The sequence below is a fragment of the Eleutherodactylus coqui genome, chromosome 12, assembly GCF_035609145.1.
Source record: "Eleutherodactylus coqui strain aEleCoq1 chromosome 12, aEleCoq1.hap1, whole genome shotgun sequence".
Taxonomy (NCBI): Eukaryota; Metazoa; Chordata; class Amphibia; order Anura; family Eleutherodactylidae; genus Eleutherodactylus; species Eleutherodactylus coqui.
Window position 1 is genome coordinate 68,833,634 of NC_089848.1, and position 17,783 is coordinate 68,851,416.

The window sequence follows — 17,783 nt, forward strand, 5'->3', positions numbered from 1 at the left end:
GCAAAAATTGCATAATTTATAAATTACGCCTCGTTTACACGAGCGTGCATTTGCACATGCATAGGTGCGCACAAATCTGTGCATCCATGCACGTGTCAAAACAGGCGCGAACGAAGCTCCGTGCAGCATTGCTCTCAATGGGGCCCCATTGAAAGCAATGGCCTGCTGCAACCCCTGCAGTGACTTTCAAGGAAGGGCTTTAAAAATACGCCCTTCCCTGAAAATCATCCCTAGCTGTAGTAAAAAAATATATATACCTCTCCGCCGCTGTCGGGGCTGAGGCACATCTAGACACTTGTCATCCCGGCACTGTTATTTAAAATCCCCGCCTGCTGAAAGGGCTGCACCTGATTGGCTGAGCACTTAGCCAATCGCAGGCAGTGCTCAGCCATTCATTGAATGACAGCTGAGCGCTGCGTGTGATTGGTCACAGCGCTCAGCCAATCAGAGGCAGCGCTCAGCCATTCCTTGAATGACAGCTGAGCACTGCCTGTGATTGGTCACAGCACTTAGCCAATCACAGGCAGCGCTCCGCCATTCAGTGAATTCAATGAATACCAGAGCGCTGCTTGCGATTAGCTGAGGGCTGTGACCAATCACAGGCAGCGCTCATCGGTCATTCAACGAATGGCTGAGTGCTGCCCATGATTGGCTGAGTGCTTATCCAATCAGATGCAGCCCTTTCGGCAGGTGTGGATTTTAAATCTCTGCCTGCTGAAAGAACTTAATTACAGTGTCTGGAACCAAGTGGCTAGATGCGCATGAGCCTCGACAGCGGCGGACTGGTGAGTGTGTGTGTGTGTATATATATGTGTATATATATATATATATATATATATATATATATATATATATATATATATATAATATTTTTTTTTTTTTTTTTACTACAGCTAGGGATGATTTTCAGGGAAGAGCGTCCCCATTGAAATCAATAGCAGAGCTTTGTGTTCCTCTGCCACAGCTGTCACAACTGTCACAGCTGGGGCAAAGGATTCTTTACTTCCTGCCAGGAGTCCCTTTGTCACTGAACACTGTGACAGTGCTGTTAGGGCTCCCACCCACTGGCGTTTTTTTCTCCACTGCGATGCGATTCTAAGGTTAAAGTCTCGCATCGCAGTGCGAGAAAAACGCAGGCAGATATCCCAAAATCGCTGGGATATCGCTGCGACATCGCCAGTCTTTTTGATGGGGCCAGCGGCAGCAGCGCTAGCCCCATTGAAAAGATATGGAGAATGCCGCGGACTTCTGCCACAGCTGTGGCAGAAGTCAGCAGCATGCTATCCCACTGCTGCCGATCCCATTGAAAGCAGTGGTTTCTGACAAGCCCTGCAGAATGATTATCGGAGAAGGGCTTGAAATATAAGCCCTTCCCCGATAATCATAAAAAAGTGGTTAAAAAATAATTTTAAAAAGTGAATGAATAGCTAAGAGCTATCTGCCATTGGCTGAGCGCTCAGCCAATAGCTAAGCAGTAGCCGCTATTGGCTGAGCCCTCAGCCAATCTGCACAGCCCTTTCAGGAGGCGGGGATTTTTAAATCCCCGTCTGCTGAAAGAGCTCAGTAGCAGTGTCGGGGAGCTAGCCAGAGGACGCGGCTGACAGCAGGAGAGGTGAGTAACCTTTTAATTATTTTTTTAACCACTTTTTTATGATTATCGGGAAAGGGCTTATATTTCAAGCCCTTCTCCGATAATCATTCTGCAGGGCTTTTCAGAAACCACTGCTTTCAATGGGATTGGCAATCCATTGAAAGCAATGGGATAGCATGCCGCTGACTTCTGCCACAGCTGTGACAGCTGTGGCAGAAGTCCGTGGCATTCTCCATATCCTTTCAATGAGCTAGCGCTGCTGCCGCTAGCCCCATTGAAAAGACTGTCACAGCGATATCGCTGCGATTTCTCGCACTGCTCTGCGAGAGTTTTCACTTACTCTCGCAGCGCAGTGGAGAAAATAAACGCTAGTGGGTGGGAGCCCAGTGTTCAGTGATGAGGGGACTTCCCGCGGGGAATATTTAAACGCAGCATGGACCTATGGTGCACGCATGTCCTATGTTTTGCAGATTCGCGCGTTTGCACGCCTGTAAAAAATGGACATGTGATCACAACATAGGAAACCAATGGTTCTAACAGATGCACTGTTTTGCACGGACGTATGTATGTGCAGAACATCGCTTATCTGAATGAGCCCTTAGGCTGCATTCACATTGGTGCTTTGTAGAGATGAGCGAGTATACTCCGTGGCCGCCACCGGAACCCAAACCTTCAGTCTCGAGCGGGCAGGGAGCTGAGGGAGAGAGCGGGGAGGAACGGAGGGGAGATCTCTCTCTCCCTCTCTCCCCCCTGCTCCCTCCTGCTGACAGCCGCTACTCACCGCTCCCCCGCTCCGGCACCTGAACCTTCAGTCTCGAGCGGGCAGGTACTCGCTAAAGGCAATGCTTGCTCGAGCAATTGCCTTTAGCGAGTATACTCGCTCATCTCTAGGGCTTTCTGTTTTCTCACTTTTAAGAAGTCTATTTAGTTTCCAACATTTTACAGGATGAAATAAGGCAGCATGCTGCACCATTTCTTCCTGTTTTGTTTTTTAAACGAAATTTAGCAAATCTGACACTGATGTGAATAAGCCCCAAATTAGTTCTAAGTAGAATTTCAGTATCCATCATCATGACTATATATCATTTTAATATAACTGTTTCTTTTTTTCATAGGTTTTTGCAATTAATGAAGATGAGACTATACAGCGTGAAATAAATATTTATTCTATTGTAATTGCTGTTATAGGTTTGGTTTCTTTCTTCTCATTTTTTCTACAGGTTAGTCAACTCTAAAACCTATGTATAGATTATATGTATATTGCTGCAGAATTTTCCACAGTAATTTCCGCTGAGGACATTCTGCAGTATTTCCGCATCCAAAAAGCAGTCAAAATCTGCACGCTGTCTATTTTAAAGCAGCCCTGTCCTTTTTAGAACCAAGGCGGTATAATCATACATTGTGATAAGCCCCGCCCCCTGACGTTTTGGCACTTTGCAGTAAATAAGTGGGTTTTGGGTTGCAGTTTGGGCACTGTCTCTATAGGGTTCGGCATCACTGGTATGTTCTGCAGCTCCATCGGCCTCTGATTTTATTATGAGTCACATAAAGGTATTGTTGAAAAATTGTGGCATGTTCCAGGATCAATATCAAGAATAATGAAGGGATTCGGTCTTCCACCATAGAGGATCAATGCAAGCAACAGTGGCCTGTGTATGAGCCCTTGATGTTTTAATTAAACCTAAGAAAATAAGCACCTACTCTCCGTCAAAATTAAAGGTTTTTCCAGCCTAATACTATTGATGACCTGTCCCCAGAAAAGGCCATCAGCTTGGGTCCCCAGCCTATCAGATGATTGGGTGTCCACTATAAGCACCACTACACACTGAGGTAGCGGCACTGACAGTGGGCACCCAATCAGCTGATCAGCCAAGGTCCCTAGCGGTGGACCCTAGCCAATTAACTATTGATGACCTATCCCGAGGACAGGTCATGAATACTTTTTCCCTGGAAAACCTCTTTCATTTATTTCTACAAGTAATGTCCTTTTTAGACCCATTTGTGAATCTATAAAGTTTTATGTTCACAGATTCAAAAAGATTATCTCTCCAACCTCCTGTGATCTGCTGTTATCGCCAGGGAAAGCCACCTCTACAGTAGCTAAACATTTTTCCTGGTGCCGCTGATATGTAATGATTGGCCCACCATGTATTGCATGGACAGGCCAGGTCCACCAGAGAAGGAGCTGCCAGTACAGAGCAGATCTTCATTCTATCTCATAGTGGGGAGTTCTGAGCAGAGAACCCCACTATAATATCAGATCAATGTGATATGTGACTATAAAATAATAGTTGCCAACTGAAGGCATTGTTTATACTGTTTTATGCTATTTATTGTCCTGCATGTGGTAGTTATAACAGATCCTGTCCTTTTTTTATTAGGGTTTCATGTTTGGAAGATCAGGGGAAGTTCTTACCATGCGGCTAAGACAAAGGGCATTTAAATCTATGCTGCGTCAGGTTAGTTTGAGAACGAATACTACCTAATATTGTGAGTCTTGTGTTTATATGTGGTTATTAGATATGCAGTATTTTGTCTTTTTTTGTACTCTAAAGGAAATATCATGGTTTGATGACAAGAAAAACAGCACAGGAGCTTTAACAACCAGACTTGCCACAGATGCTTCTCAGATACATACTGTAAGTAGACATGGCCATTTGATGAATTTGAAATTTAGTTTTATAAATGATTGACTGTTCTAAAAACTTTTTTACCATAAAGCATTCAAAATACATATTAAAGTTTGCAATTGGCAGCAAAGGAAACCAAAACCCAGATTTAGATAAGACTATGAGTGTTACACCCATTAAACTTTTAGGGTGCACCTTTTGGGTCCAAATGCAAAGTCTATAAAAAGCCCTTCCGCCTACCATGTTCCACTTATACTACTAGTGCGTCTTATGTGACAGGGGGTTCTTTAGGTCCATCAAGGACCATCGGCCTTCTTTTGCGCAACCTGACCCTTGAAGGATTTGTGGTGATATGATGGAGCTTGCCTGTGGGAACAATATTATTAGGAGTGCAGGACAGGAGCAGCAAAATGAGGGCCTACCGATTGTCACATAAAGTCAGGGAGCACTTTAACAATAGCCTCGGTGCAGCTGTACCCATCTGTAGGATCTGTAGGACAAATTCCATGTTGACTCATGTAAGATGCTCCAGAAAGCACAACTTTATTGGAAACGAGTAACAGTTCCAATTAATGAACTCGTTTGCTTGTATAACAACACTGCTGCAGCCAGGCAGGTAGGAGGTGATGCCAGCAAGGTAGAAAGTAGAGGTGGTAGGGTAAATACCGACTTCTATAACTTGTCATGGGCATTATACTGTATCGAATCTGCTCAGTTTTTCTCCTGTTCAAGAGTATTTTCTCACCAAGTGTGAGAGAAACCATCACATTTATAGTACCTCAACTAGAGACTGTAACTGTTATGCTTATATACTATGTAAAATTACAGTAACTAGTAAGAGTGCTGTGCCTTTGTGTAAGAAACTACATAGTTTTGTCTAAACCTAAAGGAGTCTGTAACATTCTAGTGGGGCATAGTAATGCCCCCCTTTCAATTATATGTGAAGCCCCCAGAGATCATCTCACGGTAAAGATGACATATGTAGTCAATAACACATACAAGTACGTATTTTTATAGGAATATTGTAGAAATTCTCATAGCAGATTTCTTTTGAAGTCTATACAAATCAGTAAATGCTTTTCATCAGATGAAATACTTTGGATAATGGTTCCAGACGAGGTTATCCAATACAGAATAGTAATCTATATATATAAAGACGAAAGCCCTCACTGACTCACTGACTGACTCACTGACTGACTTGCCACTAATTCTCCAACTTTCCGATGTCGTAGAAACATGAAATTTGGCACAAGCATAGATTATGTCCAAAATAGGAAAAGTAAACGGGTCCTAATTCGATTATTCAATTCTAGTGCAAAAGAATTAGGGCGAGCACCCACTGGCGTTTTTTTACCTGCGTTTTGCGTTTTGCGTTTTGCGTTTTTCCTGCACAGGCATAGAGATAACATGTGTTCCTGTCCACTGGCGTTTTTTTTGCGTTGCGTTTGCGTTTTTAACATAGGAACTGTCAGTTGCATATGTGTCCTTATTTTTCTCCATTGAAATTAATGGAAAAGCCGCGAAAATGCCGCGAAAACGCCGCGAAAAACGCCGCGAAAAGCGTGCGGAAAAAACGCGGGAAACGCGGCGAAAACGCTGCGTTTTTTCCCGCGGAAAACGCAAACGCCAGTGGGTGCTCGCCCTTAGTGTCCAAAATTTACGTACGGAATCTAATTCTCTCACTTCCTGATGTCATTTTATATAAAGGAAACGACGCATGGTTACCTCCCCGTGGTGTTTCCTGGTTAACGCAAAGAACCATACAAAATAGTGAACATATTTTTTTCCCGGTATCTCTAAAGTAACCTCAACTTCATAAGATTTTCTGTGTGAACACCAGATAAACACCAGTACCAAATTAACTTGGGCGAAGCCGGGTATATCAGCTAGTATTGTTATAAATCTACTAGATAGGATTTAAATTTCATTCAGGATTTTTGTTTGTGAATTCCATGTTATTCAGGCAACAGGCTCCAGACTTGGGCTGATCACTCAAGGCCTTTCCACAATGGGGGTAGGAATCACTATCTCTTTAATTTTTGGATGGGAAATGACATTGCTGGTTCTAGCCCTGACTCCTGTTCTTGTGGTCACTGGACTTCTTGAGACCAGAGCACTAACTGGCTTCGCTAATCGGGATAAAAAGCAGCTCCAACAGGCTGGCAAGGTAATTATACAGACTGTATTAAAATGAATGCTGCATGTAAACTACAATATAGGACTAATACTTATATACTGTATGTTATATTATTGTTTCTGTTGGCCAATGCCAAACTTCTATTTCCTCCTCTTTGGAACACTTCTTAATGTCCTTTTGATGAAGGTAGACCAGTTACATCTCACTGAAGAGGCAGCTGCCCTTGCAAACCATTCTTTCACACATTTTTATCTGATCTGAGGTGCTTTGTGCAAATTCTGTATCCCCACAGAGTAGCTCTCATGGATATCTATGATTTCCTGCGGAATAAGTTGGCGCTATACAAATAAAAATTATTATTACTTCCTGATTCTTTAGCCTCGTCCAACACTATTAGGCCATTCTAACCCCTCTTGGTTATTTCAGGATATGTGGTGCACTCAAATCATACTTCCATCAATTTACCTAATTCTTTCACTACCTGCTGTCCCCTATGCCTATTATTCACAGTTCTAAGTACTCTTATATTTCTATGCTCGTTGGCACATTTCGAAACCAACTATTCCATGTTTATTCAAATGTTTGTTTTTTTTCAAATATGTACCACAGCTCAGATCCCCCTAAACAGCTGATTCTGGTATCGCTGCTGCTTTGGTCAGTGGAGGAAGCAGAAAGCACTGACCATAATGCTGCTGCTAGGGTTGATATTGCAGGCACAGAACCCATTGAATTCCGCCAGAGTGCGCTGCAATACCAACCCAGGTAACTGCGCTATGGTCAGTTCTTTCTGCTTCCTCCCCTGACCATGGCGACAGCGGTGCCACAAATCAGCTGAACGTTGGGGATCTGAGTTGTGAGTCCCTCTCATCATCTTTTGATGAACCAATGGTCATCTATACAAAAAAAAAGTTAAGAAAGTCATGCAATACCTCTTTAAAGAGTGATTCAAGATAAATAATTTGAAAGGGTTTTTTCAGCACAGGAAGTGATCGCTAGGATATGCCATCACCCTGATTACAGGGAGGGGGCAACTGAAAGGACCTTCACTAATTCAGAAAATGAATTATCCTGCCCGACTGTCAGTGCAATGGGCCGGATGTGTGTCATAGTAGGCAGCAGCTAAAGTGCCCTAGCTGACTTCATTAAGATTCAAATCAATAGGCATTGAAGCTGATCATTACACTTTCGGCATTTTCGCCTCCGACACCAAGGTCACATACGAAAGTGTAATAGCCATTTCAGCTCTTATTGATTTCAATAGGAATGAAGTCAGCTTGGCCACTTTTGCTGCCGTTTACTATGATGCACATCCAGCCCACTACACTGACAGCCAGCCGGGTGATCACGTGATCAACGGGCATCCTATGTGGTGGGTCCCTGGCATTTTTTTTTTGCCAAGAATTCTCCTTTAATGTTTCCACATACGTTTAGTTTATATTGTGATGTATAAAAACCAGAGCACCAAATAATGGATGTGCATGAATGTTTTAGAGAGCGTACTGATGAATATGGCAAATGGAAGGCAATTTCTGATTTCATTAACTTGAAATATATTGTCATGCATAAATCTTTTTCTGTTCTTGCTAAATTTAATAGATCGCAACTGAAGCAGTGGACAACATTCGCACAGTGGCATCATTGACTAGAGAGAAGACGTTTGAAGAAATGTATAGTGACAGCTTACAGAAACCCTACAAGTCAGAAGATATTTACATTTTTTTACATTGTTACATTAAATTTTGTCCGCTTCAAGTTTGGAATTTATTTGGCTCTTATTATATTAACATTAAAATTGATATATTTTAGGAACGCTAAGCGCAAGGCTCAGACGTATGGCATCTGTTTTGCATTCAGCCAATCCTTCATGCATTTCACCTATGCTTCCTGCTACCGTTTCGGGGCTTTTTTGATAGAAATTGAAAGGATGAAACCAGCGGACACAATTCTGTAAGTATTATTATTTGTATGTGTTTTTAGTAGAAATCATTAGGACAACCTGCCAATGATATCTTTCGCTTCTGTATGGTATAGAATTTACAAAAGGCATATTCTTCATTGTGCTATGAGTATCCTAGCGGAGTAGAAAACATGCTCTGCCTGTTCAGAATCACCATGAGCATCTCTGGAGCACATGCTCTGGCTGCTCATCATTACTGGAGTAAACTGCACAGAGCATGCTCAGAGTGTGCTAGCTATGCTTCATCCAGAAGCAGAATTGAAAGCAGAACATTGAAATGTCAGCACCGGGTGCAATAGCTCTGATCCAATTTGTCCTGGACAGACAGTTGTGTAACATTGAAATGGGTGTAGAAGCAGCACAAATGTACCAATCAGAAGTTAATTCTCTGTCTGATGATTATTTAGAAGCACGTATAGACTGATGATAGAAGCATGTATAGGTTATAGCATTTTGTTGGTTCACTGCAGAGTTTTTAACTGAACAAGTGAGCATTAAAGTTCAGCTTGTTGCAACTGATGGATAAATAATTAAAAATAACTAGGTTTCATCTGCTTCAGACTTCTGGTCACATGATGTGTTATATAGCTGCTGGTACTCAACTTGTTCATCATTGCATCTGCTGGAGCACTCTACACTCCAGCAGGTCACATGATTCACTCTATGATCTCACAGATTACTGTGGGAGTAATCCAAGAGTGTAATGACGAATATACCTAAAGGCCCATTTAGACCCAACGATTCTCACTCAAAAAATCGCTCAAACCCGTATTTTGAGCGAGAATCGTTTGGTCTAACTGCACGGACATCATGCAGTTTTCGTTAAGGAGTCATTCATCGTTCTCTTTCAGCAAGCTGAAAGAGAACAATGAGCCTTATCAGCGCTGCGTTCTGAGTTCTCAGCGGGATACTGCTGATACTATTGTTTCAGCTGGTATCCCCGTCAGAGAACACAGCCAGAGTATCTCCAGAGCGCTCCTGCTGTCTTCTGTATACCCCACTCGAAGCGATCAGCTGGTATACAGCTTAGCGCTCTGTGAACACAGCAGCTGAATACAGAAGACAAGTGGCCCCGTTTGTCTTTTGCATACCCCGTTTAGAGCACTCAGCTGTATACCATCTGAGTGCTCTGAGAAGACAACAGCTGTATGCAGAAGATAGCATACAACTGTCTTCTGCATACCCCGCTCGGAGTGCTCAGCTGTATACCAGCTGTGCGGTCCGAGAAGACAACAGCTGTATGCGGAAAATAGCGGTCCTGCTTGTCTTCTGCATACAGCGTGAGCCTTCATTTACAAACTTATGCAAATAAATAAAGTAAATGCACAATGATTATTGCTCAAAAGATGTCTTTTAAGTGACTTTTGAGCGAGAATCGTTGTGTCTAAATGGGCCCTAAAACATTTAATGTGGGCAGAACTGATGAATGGAATGAAAATGTAAATGAAAGGAGATTATTTTATAGTACATAAAAAGCAATAAGGACAGCGCCCCTCTTATGAAATATCCAAATGAGCCAAGCAATATGGTGAAGTAAAAATTAGAAACGACTTACCCGGTGTAGGTGGAGGGTGCTTCCCATTAGGGGAGGACCCTTCCACTCCACACCTCCAAGTCCTGGTCGGCACGTAAAGTCAAAGGACGAGCATCAGCAGGATCCAATGAACCATAGAATGTATTCCTTAAATGACCCCCCGTAAAAATGGGGAGGAGCTTGCCCAAGTTTGTTGTATCCCCCAAAAACAAGGGGATTCAACTCCTCAAGAGGAAAACAAAGGGAAGAAAAATTTACGAAAATATCTTAGGCGCTCCAAAGGACCATTCATATTTAGATGTAAATGCAGGAAATCCCTGCTAGATTTATTCAAAAGATAAATATGCCAATAGCAAATTATGCAAATATGCAACGCGTTTCGTCGCCCCTATGGCGACTTTCTCAAGCATAAATATGAACACTCACATCTGGCGACGAAACGCGTTGCATATTTGCATAATTTGCTATTGGCATATTTTTCGCTATTGTTTTATTTATCTTTTGAATAAATCTAGCAGGGATTTCCTGCATTTACATCTAAATATGAATGGTCCTTTGGAGCGCCTAAGATATTTTCGTATATTCTTCCATTTTATAGTACATGGAGTGTTTCAAAAGGAAAGATGGAAAATAGATTCATTTGGATTGCAGTTTCTGGCGTAAATTATAGTAAATGTGAAGGTCCGCATGTGGTTACATTACCAAATGCTAGGTGCTGTCCACTTTACAAAATTAATGGGGTCTGGTGTAAAAGTGGGAAAAGTTTAAATTTTGATGCATGCACCAAATTTGTACAACAGATAATCAATATACCCATTTGTTACTTCTAATATTCTTATACTTTACTGTAGTGGGCACATTAAAGATGTTATCCAGGACTTAAAGGAAGTCGGTCACCATCTTATAAAACTGGTAATATATTATACACATGGAAGAGGGAATGCATGATGTCTCCAGCGGACGGAGCCGGAGACGTAACTGAACGAGGAAGGGGCCATTATTTAGTAGAATAGCTATGGGTACTCAGTCACACGGGTGCATTCGGGCACCGATGCGCCCGTCTTACTGCACGATAAGACGGCCGCACCTGCAGGTGCAAAGAAAGAACACATGACCGGCTCCATTGCCGGTCATGTGTTTTTTCTTCCGGTGGTGCGGAGAGTCTGCAGTGCGGCCGTCTTCTTCATGCAGTAAGACTGGCGCATCGGCGCCCAGATGCGCCCGTGTGACTGAGCCCTTAGGGATGTAAAGGTACTGCTGCATCCATCATGACATCGCAAATGTAAAAGTAAATTGTGTTACTATGGGAAAATTATGGTGACAGACTCCCTTTAAATATTGATGAATTACTATTAGGATGTGTTATATCAGATATGTGGGGGTTTGACTCACAGCACCTCCTCCAATCAGCAATTCACAGAGGCTGTATCACGATTTCTTCTTTGACCTGTAACATCAGGTTCATCAGTCACATGGCCTTTCTGCAGCTCAGTCCCATTCAAGTGAATGGGATTCGCTACAATACCAGTTGGTGCTTGGTATACAGTAAAGAGGTCGCATCCCTCACCCAAGCCCCTTCAAAATGCTGATTGGCATGGGTGTCAGACCCGCAATTTGATACTTATGATCTAACCTAGGTACAGGCCATCAATATCAGTCTATGGCTATAAATATAGATAGATGATCGCCATTGAGGTTGGTGTGAATATGTTTCTATTATCAGATAATGTTAACATCTAAATCTATATTCTAATATAATAATAAAAGTACATACAACTAGCTAAAATAATGGGGTTTTTTTCTTGAAATGTATGAATACAATTATTTTTGGCGTTAGAGATGAAATAAAATGACTATCTTCTCATAAAAAATAATTGCTATATTTTGCAGTGTGTTTTCCTGCCTGGCGTACGGATCCATTATTATAGGGCAAATATTATCCTTCACTCCAGATTATGCAAAAGCCAAATCTGCAGCTTCCCATCTGTTTAGCTTATTCAACAGCGAGCCGTCTATTGACAGCTACAACACGGCAGGAGAGAAACCGGTAAGTCAGTGACAGCCAGTATGTATGGAAGGGTCGGGACAGTTTATTAATAGAGATAATCGAGCACGCTCGCTTAAGGCAGTTACTTGAGCGAGCATCGCTCTTCTCATGTAACTGCATACTGGTCCGAGCAGATTAGGGGTGGGGAAGCGGGGTGAATGGGGGGGTAGAGAGAGAGAGAGAGAGATTTCTGTCCCCCCGCTGTCCCCCGCCACCTCCCTGAATCTGCTTGGACCAGTATGCAGTTACTCGAGAAGAGTGATGCTCGCTCGAGTAACTGTCTTAACTGAGTGTGCTCACTCATCTCTATTTATTAACTCTTATAATGTGCTTGTTGATTCTAACATTAATTTATATTTTCTACAAATAGGAGGACTATGAAGGAAATTTGGGCTTATCAAAAGTTTGCTTCAATTATCCGTCTCGCCCGGATGTGCCTGTGCTGAAATCGCTATCTGCTGCCATACTCCAAGGACAAACGGTGGCATTTGTAGGCAGCAGTGGATGTGGGAAAAGTACCTCTATTCAGCTTCTCCAGAGGTTCTATGATCCACACCAAGGAGCGGTGGTAAGATCTCAGACTTTCATCAGAATCATTGAATAACCTTTGTGAATTATTGAAGGAGGAAATCCAGTAAAATCATCTGCTGATATGATACAGCTGCAAGCAGGGGTGTAACTATAGGGGATGCGGTTGCAACCGGGCCCAAGAGCCTTAGGGGGCCCATAGGACCACTCTTCTCCATATAGAGAGCCTAGTACTTTGAATCAAGCATTATAGTTGGGGCCCTGTTACAGGTTTTGCATTGGGGCCCAGGAGCTTCAAGTTATGCCTCTGGTTGCAAAAAAAAGTATAAGTGAACGTTTTAAAATTCCCTGGATTTCTGCATTGATTATGTAACGCCCCAAATGAGCCGGAGGCCTAAACCTTATCACGGTGACGCCACACTCTAGTTCGACACTTCGGATAATGATGACACAGAAATAACGGAGACCAGTCCAGTTTAGTTTAGTAATCTGAGAGTGAGCAGATTTACTAACTTTGGAACTTTGCAACAACAGGTTAACTTTACAATCCTTAGGAAATGTATTTATAACAGATATTCAAGAATATTGATTTGATAATACTCTATCGTCAACACTCTCACTTATATTACTGAAGATTTGATTTAACAGACAATTTTCCCAACTATAGAATTCAGATGATTAATTGAGTTGGATTTAACTGTAGGATTGGATGAGATAGAGAGACAAGTGGCTCTATACTAATCCGGGCTTGAGCTTCACCAGGTAGCTATAACTCACGGTTTAGATTAAAGGGGTTGTCCCGCGGCAGCAAGTGGGTCTATACACTTCTGTATGGCCATATTAATGCACTTTGTAATGTACATTGTGCATTAATTATGAGCCATACAGAAGTTATCAAAAGTTATTCACTTACCTGTTCCGTTGCTGGCGTCCTCGTCTCCATGGTTGCCGTCTAATTTTCGCCGTCTAATGGCCAAATTAGACGCGCTTGCGCAGTCCAGGTCTTCTTATCTTCTCAATGGGGCTCCGTGTAGCTCCGTGTAGCTCCGCCCCGTCATGTGCCGATTCCAGCCAATCAGGAGGCTGGAATCGGCAATGGACCGCACAGAAGCCCTGCGGTCCACCGAGGGAGAAGATGCCGGCGGCCATCTTCAGCCGGTAAGTAAGAAGTCACCGGAGCGCGGGGATTCAGGTAAGCGCTGTGCGGATTTTTCTTTAGGTCCCTGCATCGGGGTTGTCTCGCGCCGAACGGGGGGGGGGGGTTGAAAAAAAAAAACCCATTTCGGCGCGGGACAACCCCTTTAAGATGGACCTCTGAGAGGATCTTCTGTGTTCTCTGCTGTATGATGCCAAGGGAGTGGGTTAATCACCCCACTCGACCTTGAGTAACGATAACTACTAGAATACTCTTCCTCGAGGACTAGGGAACTACAACCTCTCCTCACTCACTCCTGGCTGAGTCTGCCTAACTGCTAGGCGTCACTTCCTTTTATAACGTCTCCCGCACTCTTACATAGGGACCTCTATGTTTACTTCCCACCCTTAGGCTTGAACCAGTAAGATTAAACCTGACTGTCAGCCAATGGGAGGCCAGCTGACATCAGGATTGAGTTCTATGACTAGAGCAGAAGGGGAGGCACAGGGTCTCTCCTACAGACAGCACCTTCTGTATCTAAGGACGGCATCCAGACAGGTGAAACAGGACAAGTGTACCGGGAGTGTTCTGTTGGGCCACTACAGCTCCCTGCTACTTAAAAACACAGCCGCCCTCGGCTGTACTGAGCTGCGAGGGGCAGAAAGGTGTGCCTACCAAGTATGTGTGACAGTACATAAGTTGAAGTTTTGTTAGGTTAGTGGTTTGGTTGGGTAAGGATGGAATCCTAATTTCCAGCTTGCTATCGGGCACTTATATAGTTCTTCTCCCCAAAGACACAAAGAAAATGCATAACATTTGATGCTATAAAGACATAAGAAATGTACTGTATTGTAGACAACCTGTGAAGAAGGAAATTTTTAAAGGTTAGGCAACAAACACGGCGCAAAATTACTTTAGAGTCCTGTTCAAGGTTTAGCAGGTACATCCTGGAAGAAAGCATAAAACAGCTTGATTCTTGGCAAACCTTCTGTTGACGGCGTGATAGCTAGGATGTGCAAGAGCCCATAGGAAGCAGATTAAGTCCACAATGTGATGGTGCGGTGCACTAATACAAGCGTCTCTGGAAAGAGGATATAAAATGTGAGCAGCAACAATAACAACAAAACTGGTAGCAAACTTTAAGTAGTCTCTTGAGACACATATCTTAAACGTTGCAAAAACCGTTAAACTTGGAACTTGTAGGACACTTTGAGTAGTCTCTCAGGGCAATGAGCTTGATTATGGCAAATGTTGCAATAGATATATACAGGTATTTCCGAATTCATAGGATTTATAAACTGAAACTTGTAGAATAAGTCTATTCCAGAAATCTTGGTGGTGGTAGTGCATATGTGGACCTAGTGGATTTCCTGAGGTCTGTGGGTAATGCTGGTAATCTTCTTCTTCTGGAAGTTGTTAATACTGTGGGAGAAGCTGGTGTGGAGTTGGATGAATTGGATGAAGTGGAAGAACTTGAGGGTGAAGAATTTGATGCTGAGGGACTTGGTGAGGTTTCTGTGGAATTGGGTGGTGGTGCTTGGTATACTAGATGTGAGAATGGATTCAAATACCAGAGCAATTGATTTTCCAGATTAAATGGAGATTGGCATTCTTGGACTGCTTGGGGTGGAGGTTTGATGATTTCTTCTTCTTCCTCTGCTCTGTGGGTGAAGCAGGTTGGGCACGGCAAATCTTAATAGGTTACAGTGGACAACTTGAATTTTTCCTTCAGGATGGGCTATACGGTAATGTCCTTTCTCTGGGGATATGGCTGTGATGATTGTATATCGGGTGAGTTCCCAATGGGTATCTAATTTTCCGACGCAGTGTTCTTTCTTCAGCCAGACCCAGTCTTCAATTTTTAGGTCTGACATGTGGGCACCACGAGCTTGTTTTTCTCTTTTTTCCTCCAAGCGGGTGTCGACAATTTCTTGGGCTTCTTTGGGTCGTCTTTGGTGGTCCTGGAACCAGGGGGATTTGGGCATTGAGTTGTGATTAGAGATGAGCGAGCACCAAAATGCTCGGGTGCTCGTTACTCGGGACGAAATTATCACGATGCTCGAGGGTTCGTTTCAAGTAATGAACCCCATTGAAGTCAATGGGCGACCCGAGCATTTTTGTATTTCGCCGATGCTCGCTAAGGTTTTCATGTGTGAAAATCTGGGCAATTCAAGAAAGTGATGGGAACGACACAGCAACGGATGGGGCAGGCGAGAGGCTACATGTTGGGCTGCATCTCAAGTTCACAGGTCCCACTATTAAGCCACAATACCGGCAAGAGTGGGCCCCCCCCCTCCCAACAATTTTTACTTCTGAAAAGCCCTCATTAGCATGGCATACCTTAGCTAAGCACCACACTACCTACTACAAAGCACAATCACTGCCTGCATGACACTCCGCTGCCACTTCTCCTGGGTTACATGCTGCCCAACCCCCCCCCCCCCTGCACGACGCAGTGTCCACAGCGCACACCAAACTGTCCCTGCGCAGCCTTCAGCTGCCCTCATGCCACGCCACCCTCATGTCTATTTATAAGTGCGTCTGCCAGAGGAAAAGCAGGCACACACTGCAGAGGGTTGGCACGGCTAGACAGCGACCCTCTTTAAAAGGGGTGGGGTGATAGCCCACAATGCTGTACAGAAGCAATGAGAAATATAATCCTGTGCCACCGCCATCAGGAGCTGCACACGTGGGCATAGCAATGGGGAACCTATGTGCCACACGCTATTCATTCTGTCAAGGTGTCTGCATGCCCCAGTCAGACCTGGCTTTTTAATTCATAGACACAGGCAGGTACAACTCCCTATTGTGAAGTCCCTCTGGACCCACAGCATGGGTGGGTGCCAGGAAGCCACCAGCGGTACATAAAAATATCCCATTGCATAGCCCAACACAGCTGAGGTAGTAATGTCGTGCTTAATGCAGGTGGGCTTCGGCCCACACTGCATGCCCCAGTCAGACTGGGGTTCTTTACAAGTGGACACATGTAGGTTAAACTCTGTGTGCACCTACAGCATGGGTGGCTCCCTGGAACCCACCGGCGGTACATCAAAATATCCCATTGCATTGCCCAACACAGCTGAGGTAGTAATGTTGTGCTTAATGCAGGTGGGCTTCGGCCCACACTGCATGCCCCAGTATGACTGGGGTTCTTTAGAAGTGGAAACAGATGCATTTAGAATTCTCTGTGGACCCACAGCATGGGTGGGTGCCAGGAAGCCACCGGCGGTACATAAAAATATCCCATTGCATTGCCCAACACAGCTGAGGTAGTAATGTCGTGCTTAATGCAGGTGGGCTTCGGCCCACACTGCATGCCCCAGTCAGACTGGTAATATGTACCTTAACAGTAACCGCGTTGGTGGTAATGTGGTGGTGACTGCGGACCTAGTAGCGCGGTTTTATTTTGTTGGTTTTCGGAATGTGGCCAGGATTAAGTGGGCTGTGGCGGGGGATGTTTTTGAGGCACTACGTGTCCTCTCCACTTGTCCGTGGTTATATGCACCTTAACAGTAACAGCGTTGGTGGGAAATGGCCTCGCCACCATCATGTCTTTGGGAAGCCTCTGTTTCCACACCCCAGAGACATACCATTAGCAGCGGTATAGGCAGAGCCCATAATTAGTAACATTTCAGCCGTAGTATTAGGACAGGCCCCACTAACATATCACTAGCAGCATTATAGGGGGAGCACAGTATTAGTTCCATTTCAGTAATAGTAGCACTCAAGACAGGCCCCAGTAACAATTCCGAAGCAGCAGTATAGTGGGAGCGCAGTCTTCGTTCCATTTCAGTAATAGTAGCACTCAAGACAGGCCCCAGTAACAATTCCGAAGCAGCAGTATAGTGGGAGCGCAGTCTTCGTTCCATTTCAGTAGCTGCAGTATAGACAAGGCCCAAGTTACATTTATGTAGCTAAAGTGTAGGCCAACCCCACACACCTTTCTGTACCATGAGTGCAGGCGAAGAACATAGAAATTGCTATGATTACACTGTAGGTGAGTGCCCAAAAAAATTGGTGTACCAACAGTACTAATGTACCTCAGTAAAAATTGGCCATGCCCAGCCAAGATGGCAGGTGAAACCCATTAATCGCTTTGGTTAATGTGGCTTAAGTGGTAACTAGGCCTGGAGGCAGCCCAGTTTAACGAAAAATTGTTTCAAGTTAAAGTTCCAACGCTTTTAAGAGCATTGAAACGTATAAAAAATTTTTAGAAAAATTATA

The 17,783-nt window shown here is 43.8% G+C and overlaps 1 protein-coding gene across 2 annotated transcripts in view; it reads left to right on the plus strand.

Moving 5' to 3' along the window:
• LOC136586954 (ATP-binding cassette sub-family B member 5-like) overlaps positions 1-17,783 on the plus strand; it is a 141,209-nt gene that overhangs the window by 107,597 nt on the left and 15,829 nt on the right. For both annotated transcript variants that reach the window (XM_066585312.1, XM_066585313.1), the window contains 8 exons: positions 2,707-2,811; positions 3,973-4,050; positions 4,147-4,230; positions 6,185-6,388; positions 7,955-8,055; positions 8,165-8,305; positions 11,740-11,896; positions 12,267-12,464. In XM_066585312.1, coding sequence (XP_066441409.1) covers positions 2,707-2,811; positions 3,973-4,050; positions 4,147-4,230; positions 6,185-6,388; positions 7,955-8,055; positions 8,165-8,305; positions 11,740-11,896; positions 12,267-12,464 — 1,068 coding nt within the window. The remainder of the gene's footprint in view (positions 1-2,706; positions 2,812-3,972; positions 4,051-4,146; positions 4,231-6,184; positions 6,389-7,954; positions 8,056-8,164; positions 8,306-11,739; positions 11,897-12,266; positions 12,465-17,783) is intronic.